This window comes from Podarcis melisellensis (genome assembly GCF_964234715.1).
Source record: "Podarcis melisellensis genome assembly, chromosome: 1".
In the NCBI taxonomy this organism is placed as follows: Eukaryota; Metazoa; Chordata; class Lepidosauria; order Squamata; family Lacertidae; genus Podarcis; species Podarcis melisellensis.
This window is the reverse complement of record NC_138528.1, coordinates 17,505,011-17,522,168: the sequence shown is the minus strand read 5'-3', so window position 1 is coordinate 17,522,168 and position 17,158 is coordinate 17,505,011. Positions and strand designations below refer to the sequence as shown.

General features: G+C 43.7%; 2 protein-coding genes across 4 annotated transcripts in view; one reads left to right on the top strand and one right to left on the bottom strand.

Annotated features, from left to right (window-relative positions):
- The window catches only part of SETD3 (SET domain containing 3, actin N3(tau)-histidine methyltransferase), a 49,424-nt gene extending 47,860 nt beyond the window's left edge, over window positions 1-1,564 (bottom strand). The window contains exon 1 of one of the 2 annotated variants that reach the window (XM_081911899.1): window positions 1,437-1,564. The gene's annotated coding sequence lies outside the window, so the exon portion shown is untranslated. Of the gene's footprint in view, window positions 1-1,259; window positions 1,396-1,436 lie in introns of those variants that run through there. The other variant, XM_081911898.1, reaches the window with a different exon arrangement.
- A 418-nt stretch (window positions 1,565-1,982) lies between these two features.
- CCNK (cyclin K) lies at window positions 1,983-13,916 on the top strand. 2 transcript variants are annotated; one of them, XM_081911858.1, is made up of 12 exons: window positions 1,983-2,168; window positions 2,730-2,989; window positions 3,810-3,891; window positions 5,219-5,350; window positions 5,672-5,740; window positions 7,146-7,251; window positions 8,514-8,571; window positions 9,269-9,438; window positions 10,364-10,635; window positions 11,533-11,566; window positions 11,774-11,845; window positions 12,599-13,916. In XM_081911858.1, exons 2-12 carry the CDS (start codon window positions 2,793-2,795, stop codon window positions 13,213-13,215), a joined length of 1,809 nt encoding a protein of 602 aa, XP_081767984.1. In that variant the 5' UTR covers window positions 1,983-2,168; window positions 2,730-2,792; the 3' UTR covers window positions 13,216-13,916. The 2 variants fall into 2 exon arrangements, with proteins under 2 accessions (XP_081767984.1, XP_081767985.1); XM_081911859.1 differs by lacking the exon at window positions 5,672-5,740 and having other exon boundaries at window positions 1,985-2,168.
- The last annotated feature ends 3,242 nt before the right edge of the window (window positions 13,917-17,158 follow it).

Sequence of the window (17,158 nt, the reverse complement as noted above, 5' to 3'; positions counted from 1 at the left end):
CCACTAACGGGATAACACAGAGAGGTTTTGAGTTGTCAGGAAAGGGCAATATCCAGTGTTGTAAGATAGGAACAGGAAATAATGTTGACTAGTAGGAGAATGGTAACAAGGGGCCTGGTCAAGTTTAAAGCAAAAGCAAAAAACCATCAAGGAACCATGAGAATCAGTGAAGTATTTATGACAGCCTCACTGTGTGTGAGAGAGGGAAAAAAGACAAGAATTTGATTTAATAGACAAGATAGGTAAGTAAATACCGGGAGTTGCATGCATGCCGGCAGCTAAACCACATTATGACAAACAATAGGTAATATTTGGAAAACATCAATGCCAAAGAGACTGTGAGGCAACTGTATTACAGTGATAAGCAGCTGTCATAAAGGCCCCTGAAAGTAGTGTTTACCTGTTACAGTATTTATTAGAAAGGGAAGAGAGAGTAGAAGCTGAGCAGAAATGGTGGACGGCAGGAGGCAGAAGCCAAAATTGGGCATAGAGCAGGCCAGGATATGAGGAGATGAATATGCATGGAGGAGGCCGGTGCGTGCAGCAAATGCGTTTGCGAAATGGAAGAGGCGGAGGGGCAAGGCCCTTAGGAAGGCTGCAATCCTATGCACACTCATTTGGAAGGCACGCCTTGCCCAAAAAACCCATGGGCCCGACTTAAAAACAAACCATGCGGGCGGCTGCAGGGGCGCATCTTCAGGATCCGTTGGAACTGACGAGCGCAACGCCTCTTCCTCCCCACCCCCCGTCGTTGAGATACGCATGTTTACTTCGGAAACTGGAGCGTTATGTTTTGTAGGATGGCACCGCACGGCTGGTTTGAAACACACGCATACACCCACACCCCTTCCTAGCCCTCTGGACGAAAACTACGGGGAGGGGTGTGGGCCGACCCCGACTACAGCCCAGGGGAAGCGGCGGTGGCGGCTCTCCCGGACCAATTCACTGGCGCGGACATGACAGCGTGCAAGGAAGATCGTGTGAACGGGGCGGGGGAACAGCGGCTGACACGGGATGACGCATCTAGGCGACCTTCTGAATCGCGTGTGTCGGTGTCCGAAGAGAGCAGCCGGCGGCGGAAGCGTCTTCCTCAGTGGCGTGTGAGGGCCCTCAGCCACATGGGGTTTTAAAATTTATTTAAATAAGAAAGACACAGGAGGAGGAAGGCGCCAGGGCCGGACTAGCCCCCACCCGCCTCGCCCTCCTCTGAGGCGACGCACGAGAGAGACGGGGTTGGGATTAGGCCTCCCCCATTTACCTTTTTTAGCGACGACAACACGGGGTTCAAAATCCTCTCACCGGACGGCGCTGCCCGGGGTGTGGAGGGGGGAGGGGAAGGGGGGAGGAGGAGGCGGCGGCGGCGGTGGTGGCGGCAGCGAAGCCAACCACAGCCCCGCCGCGCGCGTGCGCGTAAACACACACACCTACAAACTCACTCAGTGGCTCTGAGGACCCAGCGCTGGCCCCGGCCCGCCTGCGGCCTCCCTCGCCCGCCCCTCCAGCGGAGCCCAGGCCTCCACCGCTGCCATTGGCCCGCAGTCCTCGCACTGGGGCGGGCCAGCCAATCCGGCGCGCCTTCTCTTCGCCCCCCCCCCTCTCTCTCACACACACTTTTGAAAGGGTGGGGCGCGTGCGCGACAGCCTGAGGGAGGGAAAGGGCAGCGGAGCGAGGGCAGGAGAGGAGGTGGTGGTGTTGCGAATTCTGATTGGCGGGGATAAGAGCTCCGCCCAATAACACCGCCCTCTTCCTCACCCCGTACGTCTTCTTCGTTTCCCCACCCCCCGCCTCTTGGAGAGCTCATTGGCTGGAGTCATCCGCCTTCGTTTCTCCCGTGCGTCCCTCCCATTGGCTAACGGAGTCGAGGGCAAAGCGGAGTGGGTGAGAGACAAAACCAAGCTTCGTCTCTCTCTATCTCGCTCAAACGCGGACGTGCTTGGAGGAGGGAGCGCCTGCGCGCGCGCGCCGGGAGAATGGAGGAGGCGGGATTAAGAGTTTAAGGTGGGCTTTCGATTGGCGGAGGCGACTCGCACGTTGGCGTTTCTCCCGTAGCCTGCGTGACGCGACGACGTCGGCAACGTCTCTGTCGAGGCTCTCTCCCAAGATGGCGCCGCGCAGGGGTTGTCGTTGATGCCTCGACGCGTTTGGCTCCCTGTGGCGCGTTGCTTCTGTGAGTCGTTCTGGGGAATGCGAGTGGCTGAAAGAGGGTTACGGGCCCCCGGGAAGTCTCCTAAAAAGGGGGTCCCTCCTAGAAAGAGCTTGTGGCGGCGACAGTAATGATGGTTGGAAAAACGTTTGCTCCAGTCTTCCCGGTTTTGCCTCAGCCCCTCCTGAAACCGCCTTAAAAGGGCTCTTGAGGAGGTTTTTTATAATGATGATGATGATAATGATAATATATTTATACCCCGTCCATCTCGCTGGGTTTCCCCAGCCACTTTGGGCGGCTCCCAACAGAATATTAAAAACGATAAAACATCAAACATTAAAAACTTCCCTAAACAGGGTTGCCTTCAGATGTCTTCTAAAGTCAGATAGTTGTTTATTTCCTTGACATCTGATGCTAATGATATAAAGGATGTTACCGGCAAAAACCTATGTCATAATAAATTAGTAAATTTTAAGGTGCCACAAAAGGCTCTGGTAGATTCCTGTTATTTGTGTGTGTGACATTTTGTGTGGGAAACTGTTGTCTTCTGGTCATAAAACTAAATCCTTTCCCCCCTCACCAAAGGTTCAGAAGTTGCCCTGTAAAAAAGCCAACGCTTGAAAACCGGGAACCGTTCGGCATCAATAAATGAAGGAAACAAAAGAGAACTCCAGCCCTTCTGTAACATCGGCAAACCTGGACCACACGAAACCATGCTGGTACTGGGATAAGAAAGACTTGGCTCATACGCCATCGCAGCTAGAAGGACTCGATCCAGCTACTGAAGCAAGATATCGGAGGGAAGGTGCTCGCTTCATATTTGATGTAGGAACCCGTTTGGGACTGTATCCTTTGAGTTGGGTGTTGCACAGTTGGTTGGGTGTTGCTTTTTTTTAGCAGTTGAGAATTCAGTTAAGATTGCTCTTGCTTAAACACCTGAATACTTTAAAGTCAGGCAAAGTAGGTGTTGAGTAGTTCCACCTGAATATTTAAGTCAGGGTTTCAATAGCTTGTGTGCAGTGATCTGTCCAAGTGGCTTATAGGATGGGAGGGAGAGTACCCTCTTGCCCCTTCCACCCTAATACAGTGGTGCCTCGCAAGACGAAATTAATCCGTTCTGTGAGGCTCTTCTTATAGCGGCTTTTTCGTCTTGCGAAGCAAGCCCATTGACAGCTTAACGGATTAGCGGTTTAGCGGCTTTTAGCGATCAGCTGTTAAGCGGCTTATCAGCGGATCAGGAAAAGGGGGGAAGGGGGGGGAAACGCAGGAACTCGCAAGACATTTTCGTCTTGCGAAGCAAGCCCATAAAGAAATTCGTTTTGCGAAGCGCCTCCAAAACGGAAAACCCTTTCGTCTAGCGGGTTTTCCGTCTTGCGAGGCGTTCGTCTTGCGGGGCACCACTGTACTGGGGACAGTCATGAAATTGCTTTCTTGCAAAAGTGTCAAGAGAAGTTCGCTGCAATGGATCTGTGACACTGGCACTATGCATGGGAGCGTATTCTTGGCAAACGACCCTATGCAGATGCATCATCATTTAAATTGTCATCATAAGTTGTCAAATTAAGTTGTCATCATTTGCGTTTTTATCATTCAGTTTCATTTGCAGTTAATCTTTATAGCTGGGTTTGAGCTAAAATCTGTTCAGAGCCTTATCTTGTAATCCAGACATTATGATACGCTAGCAACTGGGATAATTTATTTTCATCGATTTTATATGTTCCATTCCTTCAAGCAGTTTCCAAGATATGTAAGTATAAATATGCTGGTGTTTTTTTCAAAAACTGTTAATAGTACTCTGCCATTCATGTGTATTGTCCTAAACCCAGAAGTGACCAGAAAACATCACAAAATGCGACAGAGTGGGGAGTTTGCAGGCTTTTTCATTGATGGTTCAAATATATGCGATTTCACTGGTGTGCAGGTGCCTCTAAACATAGCGCCCGCATAAATGGGGGGGGGGTGCCTGTACAGTCCATAATTCAAACTATAGTTAGGCTATAGCTTAGCATTTTTGCTGGGATCATACCATAATATGCTACATTAAATAGGGACAGTTTATTTTGCAAATTAAATTTCTGCCAGTCGACAAATCTGAGGGTGAAATTGGTGATTTCATAGTTGTACCTTGGCTCCCAAAGCCTTGGGAGTTGAACATTCCAGCTCCTGAATGATTGAAAACCGCAAGTGAGTGTTCCAGTTTTCAAACGTTCTTTTGGAAGCTGAATGTTCGACGGGGCTTCTGCTGTTTCCGATTGGCTGCAGGAGCTTCCTGCAGCCAATCAGAAGCCACCCTTTGATTTCTGAACGTTCAGGAAGTCAAATGGACTTGCAGAACGGATTCCGTTTGACTTTTGAGGTACGACTGATACCTTGGAAGTCAAACAGAATCTGTTCCAGACGTCCATTCAATATAATGGAATATAATGTAAAATCATGTTCCTATAGTCCCAAGTTGTAAAGGTCATATGAATGCCACTGTTACACTTCATTGTGTGCTCTCACAAGTGGCACAACCCATTGTGTGTACAAATCCAGCATGACACAATGCCATTTTTGTTTGCAAAATTATTTCATGGCAGTGTTAGCTACTATGGTTTCTGGCAGCTCTTTTATTATCATGATGCATTGACCTTGGTCAAGTCCAGCAATAAAATCTTATACAACTTTCCAAAATACTAGAGGTGATGGTGAACAGTTGGTAGGGGCTTCAGTGTGGTGTGCATAGTCCCACTTGTGCCTGCAAAGGCCTTCCCTGACACTCACGGGACCCTCCTCCCTCTCTTCTCATTGCTTGAAAGAAGCATTTTATTGCAGCAAATAGGAAAGGTTGAAATGTGTGTTTGGTTTCAGTCTGAGTATCGTGCCCTTGACAGTTTTTCCAGTTTGCAAATGTGTCCATGGGCCCCAAATGGTTGACAGCCCCATCACATCGATCATATATATATATTTTCTTTTGTATGAGTGGATAATCTGTTCTTCTTTTATAAAATAAAATTATTATTTACTCTGAATTTTATATTTGGGCAACTTCCTAAAGGAGATCTCTCCCTCTCCCTCTCCCTCTCCCTCAATAGGTGACTGGAGCTTGCTGTCTCTTCCTAGCAGGAAAAGTTGAAGAAACACCCAAAAAATGTAAAGATATAATCAAAACAGCTCGTAGTTTGTTAAATGATGTGCAGTTTGGGCAATTTGGAGATGATCCAAAGGTAAACGGACATGTGCTAAGGATGCTTTAACTTAAGTTAACATGGTACAACCCTAGTAATATTGTCTGTAGATATTTAGTATAGCACATGGTTTTAGTGATAGTGTTAGAGTAAAATAGTGTAAACTAGAAGTCTTCTTAAGCTAGATAAAAAACTTGAAATAAAATATTACCAGGACCTTTCATCAGTATTTAAACAGCTGGAAGATATTTCAGTGGTTGGGTTCATTTAGATAGTATTTTTGCCATATGTTATTTTCAAAGGCGATGTGTATTGCAGTGCTTGTGTGTTGTTCTCCTTTGCGTTTGCCTGTCTTTTCAGCAAAGAAATAATCCACTGCACAGGGGAAGCAGTGAAACTGGCCACACAGAGTGCAGCCATATGCATACAGTAAGCAAACTGGAACAAATACACTTTTGTCACTTATTTCATTGTTATAGTTATAATAGGCATTTTGTTAGCCACGAAGTCTTCAAAAAATTAACATATGCTGGAAAGTCTTGCAGGTTAGCATGAATATAGTATTTCATTGGCTTTTTTATGCATAATTTGGTAAACAGTGTACATGTCTTGCTAGACAGTGCCGCCGCATTATTTGTAAGTAACTTTGGATGTTTGGAAGTTTCTGAACACCTCTTGGAGCAACTCCCTGTATATATCACTGTGGTTGTCTATTTTTTGTGTAAATTTCTGTAGACCCAAGCCTTGAGCTAGTCATAAGGCACTCAGATAGCCAATATTAGTAATAAGGAACTGCTTGTCCACTTTGACTTCTGAGAATGTTTCCTCCAACTTTGCTTGGAGTTTTAGGCTAAGAAGCTCCCGTCACAGTTTGATGGCTGAACAAGCATTTGGTTCCACTCCTCCCACCTTCTCATAGCCATGGATGGTTGCCTAGCTCTTGCACCTAGTGCTATAAGTAATGGGGGGAAATGAAAGAATATGCTCAGGGAGTACTGTCAACTTCCAGAGTATCCCTTTATGGTGGATATTTTACTTTGGCTGTTGGAAGTCATTCCTGAAATAATTGAAATCCGGAAGCTCGTATTTCTTTTCCTAGTAATTAGCATTTGACTGCACTTCTGTGCAGTTTCACTCTTTCCCCAAAACTGTGTTGCAGTATTATTGACTTTTTAAAAGAAAAAGACAAAAACGTGGTTGTACAGCAGGGATCAGCAACAGGATTTGCAATTGGGCTTTATTGTGGAGATAGTACTAGCTAGGAAAGTAAGCCTTCTCACTGCCATGAAAACTTGTGACTTCCCCCATTCCACCTTCCTCTTCTCTTCCCCTATTTTCCCCTTTCTGTGACACTTTGCCAGCAGATCAAGAGGGTGGTTTTTTTGCCAGAAGTGGAAAATGGAGGGGCACAAGGCTTGATCGTAATCATGGTTCCTTATGCTCTGCTCTTTGTTGTCTCTATGATCTCTAAGTCCACTGTGATGCCAAATATAGGATATGAAAAAATAATAAATAGGATATGAAAGAAAAAAAAACGGTTCTGGTCATCAGTGAGGTAGAAGGTGATTTCCAGTTGCTGAACGTTGTTGCACAACCACAATAATGTGGGTGCTTATATGCACTCATTTTATATAGCTGTTAAAAGCAAATTTTTAGTTTTTAAAATTAGGTGAAGTTACTGCAGACAAGCCCAGAAGTAGATAACCCTCGATGTGGCTATCCTTGGCATTATTGTGTAATGCCACCTGGAATTTCATAAAATGTAAAAAAAAAAAAAAAAATCAGTTGGCTTTTTGGAGTAATGGAGTCCTTGCTCTCTTCTTATGATACTTAGGAAGAAGTTATGGTTTTAGAGAGGATCTTGTTGCAGACAATAAAATTTGACTTGCAAGTGGAGCATCCTTACCAGTTCCTGCTTAAATATGCTAAGCAGCTCAAAGGTATGAAAATAGCATTGCATTTCTCAGTGCTGGTGTGTATAGGTGATGTCATATTCATTTCCCCCCGCTGTTTGTGTCAATTTAATCAGCCACATTTTTGGAAGAAATTATTGAAGGGTGGGAGGCAGACAGATGAAATGTCTGATAGGCCATTAGCATATTTTGCACTGAATGTGTGTGTTTCATGTATGCCATTTGTTTTGTAGACTGAGAGCTGAGCTTACGCTTACTCAGGGGCTTCTTCATGCCTTTTCTCAATGTAAAACCCTGTATGTGTACATCATCAAGCCTGTTACGGTTCTTAATTTGCCTCATGAGGCAATTGTCCCTCAGACAGGCCCACCTGCAGCTCACTTGATGTCATATGATGTCAGTCATGGGGTAGATAAAGCTGCGGTTGAAAAGGAGCAATTGAGAGTGTTATCAGCATCATTCAGATTTGATGCTGAATGCAAGCCACACTGTGTGGGCTGGATCCTCCTCATACCAGATGATTATGAGGAGGGACCCTGCACACCTGTCAAATGGGACTTGTAGAAGGTTAGTCACAATTGGATCCAACCCACCAGCTGAAACAAATTCCCCACTCCTGATAAAGTAGAAAGTTATGAATACAGTGTAGTAGATCATCACACATTTTTATTTTTGTGTGCAGTTAAACTGCAGTGTATTCTTTCTTCCAAGGAGGAGGAGCCATCTAATTCTGCTTAGGTCAAGGAACACACCTCACTTTTTCATTTTCTTTTTAGCTGGAGTTGCCACAATTCCAAGTAGCAGCTGAGGGCTGTGTGTAGAGAGCTATTGTTGAAAAGGTTAGACTTGCACATTGGCTGTTTAGTGGAAGGTGGGGTGTCTGATTCTAGCCTTTTTGGTTTGGCAGAATGTAGCCTTCTCAAATGGGCTTTGACTGCACAATCCATTGAATCTAAAGCTTCATGCGGTTGTGTGCAAAGTTCACCATCTAGATGGAGATAGCCATAGAGAAATCTGCCTCTGTATATACTTGGTCCCAATGTAGGTAAGGAAAACATGTAAAGCTGTTTTTCTCACTAAGCCTGCAAACTGCAAAAACACAACAAATTTCTTTGGTTTTAATCCTATATACACTTCTGTGAAGACCAGTTTTACTTCATCGGGCTTCTGAGTGAAAATGCATAAGGTTGTGTTACATATCTGATAATCACCAGGCTGTTTCATTTTCTTAGTAATCCTTTTCTTTTCTCCTTTCCTCTTTCTGTCACGTAACCCCCACTTCTCAATAGGTGACAAGAACAAAATTCAAAAACTGGTTCAAATGGCATGGACATTTGTAAACGACAGGTAAAAACCCCCCTGCAATCATATACTAATTTTTACTAAAAATCATTATGTTAAGTAGTTAATCATTTATTGAGGCTTCCGTTCACTTTCTTTTCTGAAGCATTTCCAAAAAACTTGAAAATGGCATTATTCAGACTTTTAGTCTACCCCATCCCACATCCTTGGCTCTGCAATGTGGCTATAGTTGTATATTGAAGTGTGCAGTGGATGGAAGAGGAACATGATGTGGGAGTGCTAAATCAAGTACCTGGAAATGGTAATGGGCTGGATGGGAGCCTGTAAACTAAAGCTCAGTCCAGAGAACGTGGGGGTGTGAACAGTGGATGATTCATCCGCTCCGTTAAGTGGCATTCAACCTGTTGTCAAGAAGGTTGCACTCCCCTGAAGGATCAGGTTTAGAGTCCTGAAGTGCTCATTATTCCATCTTTGTCACAGGAGACACAAGCAGCCTCTGGTCTGAAGTGCCATTTACTAGCTTAGCCCTCCCTGGGCAAGGGATAGTTTCACTTCAGTTATCCAGGCCCATTAGAACTACTGTGATGCATTGTGCATGGGGCTGCCTTTTGTAAATAGTCCAGAAGCTTCAGTTAGTAAGATTTATTTACTGCCTTCCTGCTAAAGGACTCCCAGTGGTTTATGTTTTATAATACCATATACCAGTGTCTGATGATAACGGATTCTGGTTTGGTTTTTCTAGTCTGTGCACTACATTGTCGCTGCAGTGGGAGCCTGAGATCATAGCGGTTGCTGTCATGTATCTGGCCGGCCGCTTGTGCAAGTTTGAGATTCAGGAGTGGACATCAAAGCCAATGTACAGAAGGTGGTGGGAGCAGTTTGTGCAAGATGTACCTGTGGATGTCCTGGAAGGTACCAAAAGTATTTGCTGCCCGAAACATTTCTCTCTGAACCATTACCTTTACAACAGACATGATTTATACAACTTGAATACAAACTGCTGTTTATTATAAACCAGGATCTAGCATGATAGCTCAGTTGGTTAGAGCATGGTGCTGATAATGCCAAGGTTGCAGGTTCGATCCCCATGTGGGACAACGGCATATTCCTGCATTGCAGGGGGTTGGACTAGATGATCCCTGGGATCCCTGCCAACTCTACAATTCTGTGATTCTGTTTAAATAAACGGGGGTCTTCGCAGCCCTCATTTAGAGCCTGTCTGGGAAAAGTACTGTTTCATGTTCTATTTGCCTCCTCCCTAATATTGATAAATATTTATCAGTGTTTATATCGTACCTTTTGAACCTTATGGAATGCTTTGTGTCCTTCAGTAAAACCATGTTTAAAAAGGGGCCCATGCTTTTAAAGAAGCATTCACTCAACAGTTTGCCTTCTAATGGTTTTGATCTGTTTTGATCTCAATCTGGTGAGCAGAGTTCTACTCACATAAAGCTCTGCTGGATAAGGGGGGGCAAGTTTCGTTTATTTCTTCTTTCTGAGGCCCTCTGTGCCCCCTCAAAATTTGCTCTGGCAAGCACGAGAGAGCAGCACAGAAGAGGCGATGGGGGAGACAGGGGAGCTGCAAGGGAAAGAGGGAATGGGCAACAACCTCATATGGGGGCAATTGTTTGTCATGGCCAGCTGAGAAGCTGGCAGACACTCAGAATGTCATATAAAGGAAAGCTAAGAAAATAAATGAATTTTGTGGTTCCTTGGAAAAGCATTAGATAAAATGTTTCTGGTATGTTTTTGAACACAACTTACAAATATAACTCTCACGCTTTAGCTGTTCACCAGAGTGTGAAACTTTCTGTCTTTTATTTCATTGTTTTAAAAGACATCTGCCACCAGATCCTGGATCTGTACTCGCAGGGGAAGCAACAAATGCCTCATCACACCCCACATCAGCTGCAGCAGCCTCCTTCCCTTCAGTCGACGCCTCCGGTGCCTCCAACCCAGCAGTCTCAAAGCTCAGAGCAGTCACAGGCGCAACAGCCGAAAGAGTCTCAACAGGCAGGGCAGCCGCCCCCACCCCCACCTCCGCAAACACAGCCGTCTAAAAAACCATCTCCTCAGTCGAGTCCTCCCAGGCAGGCGAAAAGACCAGTGGTAAGAATAACAGAAATGATATTATTGCAATGGAAAGTACAGTGGCCATTTTTTAAATCAGATGTTGGTAACAGGATGTCTTACTGGAGAATCTTGATGCAATACAGAACTTGCATAAAGCTCTTTACTGTACTTGAATAGAATAAACAAATATCTAAAGTTTTGAGAAAGCATGGAACAATATGAAAAGGTACATGGTGTTGCAGTTTTATTGATTGATTGAAATTACTTATAAGCCATCTTTTAGGGTAAATCCTCCCCCCAAAGCAAAGCAGATTCCAACAGCAGAATATAAAGCATAATGAATTGAAACTGTAAAAACACAGTAATCAGTGGCAGCAGCCAGCAGGTAACATTAATCCTAGGTTAGCTATAACATTACAAAAATAGTTAAAAATGAAGCAGCAACACTAGCCTAATTAAAATGCTTAAACATAAGAGAGCAGCAGTAAAAATGTTTTCATTGTCCTGCAACGAAGGACCCTGGTGCATCCCAACAAGAACGGAGCTGAATCACTGTGTTGCCACTACTGAGATATTTCCTTTCGAAACATGGAAGCTGAAGTTTTATCAAGTGACTGCTGGTGTTTGAAGTAAGGGAGCATGCACCAATTTGTGCCGCATGAAGCTTTGGTCAGAAGATCACAAGCTAAAAAGCTTCAACTATTTGGCTGTTAAAATATTGAAAGGGTATGAATTTATGCCACTGATGTCATCATATTAAGGATTTTGATCATAATATTTTTAAAAAATATGATTCTACATATGACCCTAACTCTTAACTCACCAACATTTGATGTCCAGAGAGGCTAATTTCGGATTTCTTGATACTCAGTGCTTTGAATACTGCTGGTGTGATTTGAGTGTTTGATTTGCACAATTTTTTCTCACTAACAGGCAGCATCACCAAAGGACGAAACCAAAACTGCAGGTATTTTCCCCCTTTTGTTTTAAAATGATCTTGTTTTGTATGGTAAAACAATGGTTGAATTATTAAAGTGTACTATTATGCATAACTACCAGCAGCTAAGTCACAATGAGTGTTTAATTGCATTGCTATTTTCTTTGAAGAAAACTTGGTTGCTACTCTTTTGGGTGTGACACTCACAAGATCACCTCTGTTTTGCTCTATTTTCAGAGGCTCCTCCTCCTAAAATTGCAAAAATTGAGACTTCGCACCCACCAGCACCCCCTGCGCATCCACCACCTGGTAAGTTCTGCTGCCATCTGCAAAGTGGGTGTTGCCTTCTCTGTTTTTCTCTGAAACTCTACATACGCTGGAATTGTCAGCATATGGTTAGCCCATACCCAGCACGGCCCACAGGAGCCCAGGATTTGGATGGCTATTGCAATGGTGTCTCTGGCGGCCCCTCTCTTACATCATGGATGTTGGCTCATGCTTCCACTAACCCGACCAGTGTAACAAAGATGGCATTCAAACCAGAAACTTCCTTTTCCAACACTGCCTTTTCTTTCTGCTAAAGATTCCCTCTGCTGTTGTTTTGACGAAAGACATTGGACACCTAATCCGGCAGCAAGGGAGTTTATAAGTCTCTACTGCAGCTGAGACTATTAGGCCAAAATGGTTATTGTGCATTATTGAGGTTTTGTTACATGGAGGAAGCTGAGGTTGCCTGGGAGCATACTGTTGGTTGAGGTCAAGTTCAACCTCATCAGGACAAAGGAAAAAACATGTCTTCTCCCTTTCATGTCCAAGCAAGCAGCATAAGCAATAGCTATACACAAAACGGAAGTTCCCAGCAAGCTGTGCTGGAGTGTAAACAGGCATGTGACACACAACAGTCACGCCTGTTCCTCATAAGGTGGAACGGAATATTCTAACACATACATATCAGCTCCTAACACGTACAGATCAATTGCCCAGTTAGTTGTCAGTGTTCTTTCTGTCATGCGCAGATGCAGTTGTGACTGAAGTGTTGTGTTCTTTGTTGCTGTTTTTCAGAGCATAAGCCTCCCCTGACCGCCGCTGTTTCCATGGCAGGCGATCAGACGACTACAGCAGATTCTGTAGACATGGCAAAGGTGCAGATTGCTCCTCCGTCGCATCCCGCTCCTGTGCATCAGCCACCTCCTATGCCTCACCGCCCGCCACCTCCGCCTCCGCCGTCCAGTTACATCACCGGCATGTCCACCACCAATTCTTACATGTCGGGAGAGGGCTATCAGAGCCTTCAGTCAATGATGAAGACCGAAGCACCGACCTACGGAGCTCTGCCACCCTCCTATGGACCTCCAACTCACTTACCATACCACCCGCATGTGTACCCTCCCAACCCTCCTCCTCCTGTTCCGCCACCCACGTCATTCCCCCCACCAACTATTCCTCCTCCTACCCCGGGCTACCCGCCACCGCCTACCTACAATCCTAACTTCCCCCCTCCCCGGTTACCTCCTTCTCATGCTGTCCCGCCTCATCCTCCTCCAGGACTGGGAATGCCACCAGCAAACTACCCCCCTCCTGCCGTGCCCCCTGGTGGGCAGCCGCCAGTGCCACCTCCCATACCGCCACCTGGGATGCCACCTGTTGCCGGACTTGGACGTGCTACCTGGATGAGATAGCAGTTGTACATAGCATACGCTTTAACCTGGGGGGTGGGGGAGGGAAATGGTTTAAACAGGATAGCTGAGCAGCAACTAGGGGAATAGTCTGTATAATGAAGAGGCTGGTGTACGGAATCTAGGAGGCAGGGACTTAGAAATTTGACCAGTTTGTTCACGGTTAGTAGAGAGCAATGCAGGCTTTTTGTTTCAATATTGCAAAGCTAACTGAAATCCAAGTTGTTCCGAGTTCATTCTAGCACTGGATTACTTTGCACTAGTGAAGATGTTTTAAAAGCCATATTGGCTAAGTTCTATTGATAAGAAGAAAACTTGCTTCTAGAAATCAGTGCCTACTTACTGAGTATCGGGATTAAGGTTAGCATTCCATCCGAGAGACCCTTTATGGTTTTCATTTATGTAGTGTTCCAGCAACACTTAGAGGCATTTTTATTTAATATATATGCACATATATAACACTCAACAACTGATTGCTGATGAGCCTCCATTGGTGTCTGGCTTTCTGTCATTTTTGGTTTGGAATGTACTGGGTTCTTGACCTGTAATGTATGTTTAAACCTACATGCAAATTCCTGTACATAAATATCTATATTTTCTAAGTGTGGAAGTCTGAATGTAATGGCATATTGTGATTTACAACTTGGTTAAAAAAAAAAAAGGCTGACTTTGTGGAAATGTACCCGAATAAACCTGGTCCTGGACTCTAGTGTGGAAAAGCAGTCATTTATCCCAATAGCATTAGATGGTTGCAGCGCCTCTCCTTCCAACTCAAATTGTGCTACTCGCAGTCACATCACCTCTCTGAATTACTTTACTGCTCTTCTGATACTTTCACCCTTCCTACCACATTTTCTGTGTCTCTCTGCAAGGCATTCCTAGAAAGAGACGAAAGGAATGCCTTAGCAGTTGATAGATTTTGCTTGCTGCTCTAAGTCACAGTCAGCTACTGGGCAGCCAGATGATGGCAACCAATGGTTTTGCTTAAATACCAATTGGCTAACCAGAAGGAGAACCAGTTCTATCAACTAGAAGGTCCTTCATTAGAGTAACCTGGTCCTTTGCTTGTTTGTGGTGTTGCTGCAGAGCTGGGGGTCCCTGACGTTGGGTCCAAAAAGACTCCTGCTTTCTCCATTTTTTAAAATGATTGTGAGTGTGTGTTCATTGATTGTTAAGGATCCTGCCTCTTTGTGAAGGTGTTGGCTGCTTTTCCTTGTTTTGATGGTGATAGATGTTTTGCTTATTTTGGATGGCAGAGTCTGAGCATCACTAGTTCTTTCTATGAAATGGCTATTTTGTGTAACCTACAACAGGTTCTTCAATTTCCAGATGTAGTACTGGCCCCCCAAAAAGGACCGGGTTGCTGTAGAGCATTATGGTGGGAGGATAAAGAATGACATTTAGGCATGTTCACCTATAACAGGCATGAACCAAGTCTTTTTCTGAACACCTATTTCGATCACCCTTGGCAATTCATGAAAACACATCCTTCTATTTTTCCATGATCACATCTTTGCATTGACTTGCTGAAGCTTCAGGGGGAAAGAAACGTCGTTCAGTGGTAGAGCATTATTTGACTTCACCCCTGGAGGCACACTCCATTGTCTTTTGAGGCAGACCAATAGCAGCAGCATATAACATGGCAAGGACTGTTGGGTAGAGAACATTTCTGCATATAACTCGTATACACTCATCTTTCCACAGTGCCTATGAATGGTTTTCGATGACATGTTTGTTCCCAGGTATAGATATATATTTTTGATTTCTGCTCCTTTTGAAATACTGCAATTGCCTAGGAATAACCAGCAGGTCAATGACACTGTTCTGCACTGTTTATATGGGCAGCAGGACATCAGATTTCGCCAGAGCTCAAGCAGATCCATTTCAGCTTGCTGCAGGCTTGGCACTCTCCAATAAATTTTGTCTAAAAGGTCATCAGCTGTAGCAAGGAACACGGTGTAGCACTTTCATAAAAGCCACACCATGCTATCAAAGACTATTACACAGTTTCCTGGGAAATGATCAACACGGCAATCTTTACAGCTGGAGGAGAAAAGTCAAAGGGGGCTGGTTTGCTGGAGTTTGTATAATAGGGGACTTAAGTCTTAGCTAAGCTTTTCTGGACAATGTAAAAGAGAACTTGTTTTCAGAAAGCATCACTTTTCTTTTGATTAGTGAATGCTTTCTGGTTATGCCTTTTAACAGGAGAGATTTTTTTTTCCAGGTAGAAGCAAGCACCTGCTAGTTCTGGAAGGTTACACTGCAATTTCAACTTTTGGTTTTGTAAATAATTTTGTTTGCTTGTGAAAAAACCAGAATATAAACCTCTGATAATGCCCTGTAGCTCAGTGAAAGTGAAATCAGTAGTCTGTGCTTTCAGAAGTGGATGAAATGTGTGTTGTGGCCTTCTACTTAATCAACATCATCCCTTCTGTATATATTTGAAGCAGACTCCCAGTTGCTATTTCGGACTATAATTATAACCATCCTTGCATATTGACTGTACTCACTGGGGCCAATGGAATTACAGTAGTTAAAAAGACAAAAGGAGTAAATTATGGTTAAATACTGATCTGATTTAAAATATTCAGGTGACAGTGTCTCTGCAAAATATTCCTATAACTGCAAACTAAGTTGAAATATTGCAGGACTGCAAGATCACAGGGTGAACAGAAACCATTTTCCTATCCTAATTTGAATCCAATTAATTTAAAGCCCTTAGTTTGTCAAAAAGCAAAAAAAAAACACATCTCACTTACAAATAAGGTATTTTATTTTCTTCAACTGAATGTATGCACTATCACAATCTCTTACTTAATTTTTACTAAAATATTTCAAATGAAGTTTTACACACTTATCAAAAAATCTGCTTACATTTTCTCTCCTCCCCACCCGCCCCATCCCAACTTCACAAAAGCAAAGTGATTCAAAGGTATAAACGTGTGTGCTAAGATCTAAAGACATTGCTTATATATACATGAGCAGAGGTACTAATTTATTCCAGTTCTTTTAGTCAGTCATATACAGAAAATATAGTGGGGCTGTAAGATCACAGGTTGAGCAGAAATCATAATTTCATACTGATTTCCAAAAGCAGCACAAATTTTCCCCACTTTATGAAAAATATACAATTTTATCACTTTACAGTCATGCACTTTGAAAAAGATCAGTAGTACTTCTCCCACCTTGTTTCTAAAAAGGTAAAAGGTCACTTTAAAACACTGATTTATCGCTATTATTGGACTAAAAAAAATGTGCCGTTCTGAAACAAGGTTGTGCTCTTCCTCACAAAGGTACAGGGGGCCAGCCCACTTGGAGTTTGCCATTTAAGAATTTTCCTCCGACTTGCAAATGTTAAAATGTTACCCATTTTTTTTTCAAAAGAAAAGAGGGTAGAGGATGGAAAACCACGAATTTTGTTCTGACATTTTAGAGCAGTTGCAACTCAAAACTGAATGCTTACGAATTTCTGGGGTATAAAAATTTGGTCCCAGCTTTCTGAAGCAGGTTGTAGCTTTGAACTATCATTTTTTTTTAATGGCCATCATTTGTAGCAGGGGTGTGGCTGTCCCTTCAGCTGAAGAGCAAGATTTACACCCCAAAACACACACTTTAGAGCACAGTGTGCAATGTTTATTTTTGCTGTTTTTGACAACTGAAACTTCAGCACCCAAGTCATACTGCCAAGTCGTTGAGTGACATTTCCCACCCGTTTCCCGATCCCCAAGGAAGACACTGGCTTTAGCTCAGGTTGAGCTAAATACAAAGCAGCAATTAACAAAACAAAACAAAATTACATATAGCATTACATCTGTAACCTCTACAATGCATATCTTGCATTTGAGTGTACCTTATGCTTTCATCTACGAAAACATAGACTATCTTTTTGTTGCAAAGAAAAAAAGAACCCATATATTAAAAGTACTCGGGAGCAGGGGGAATTATT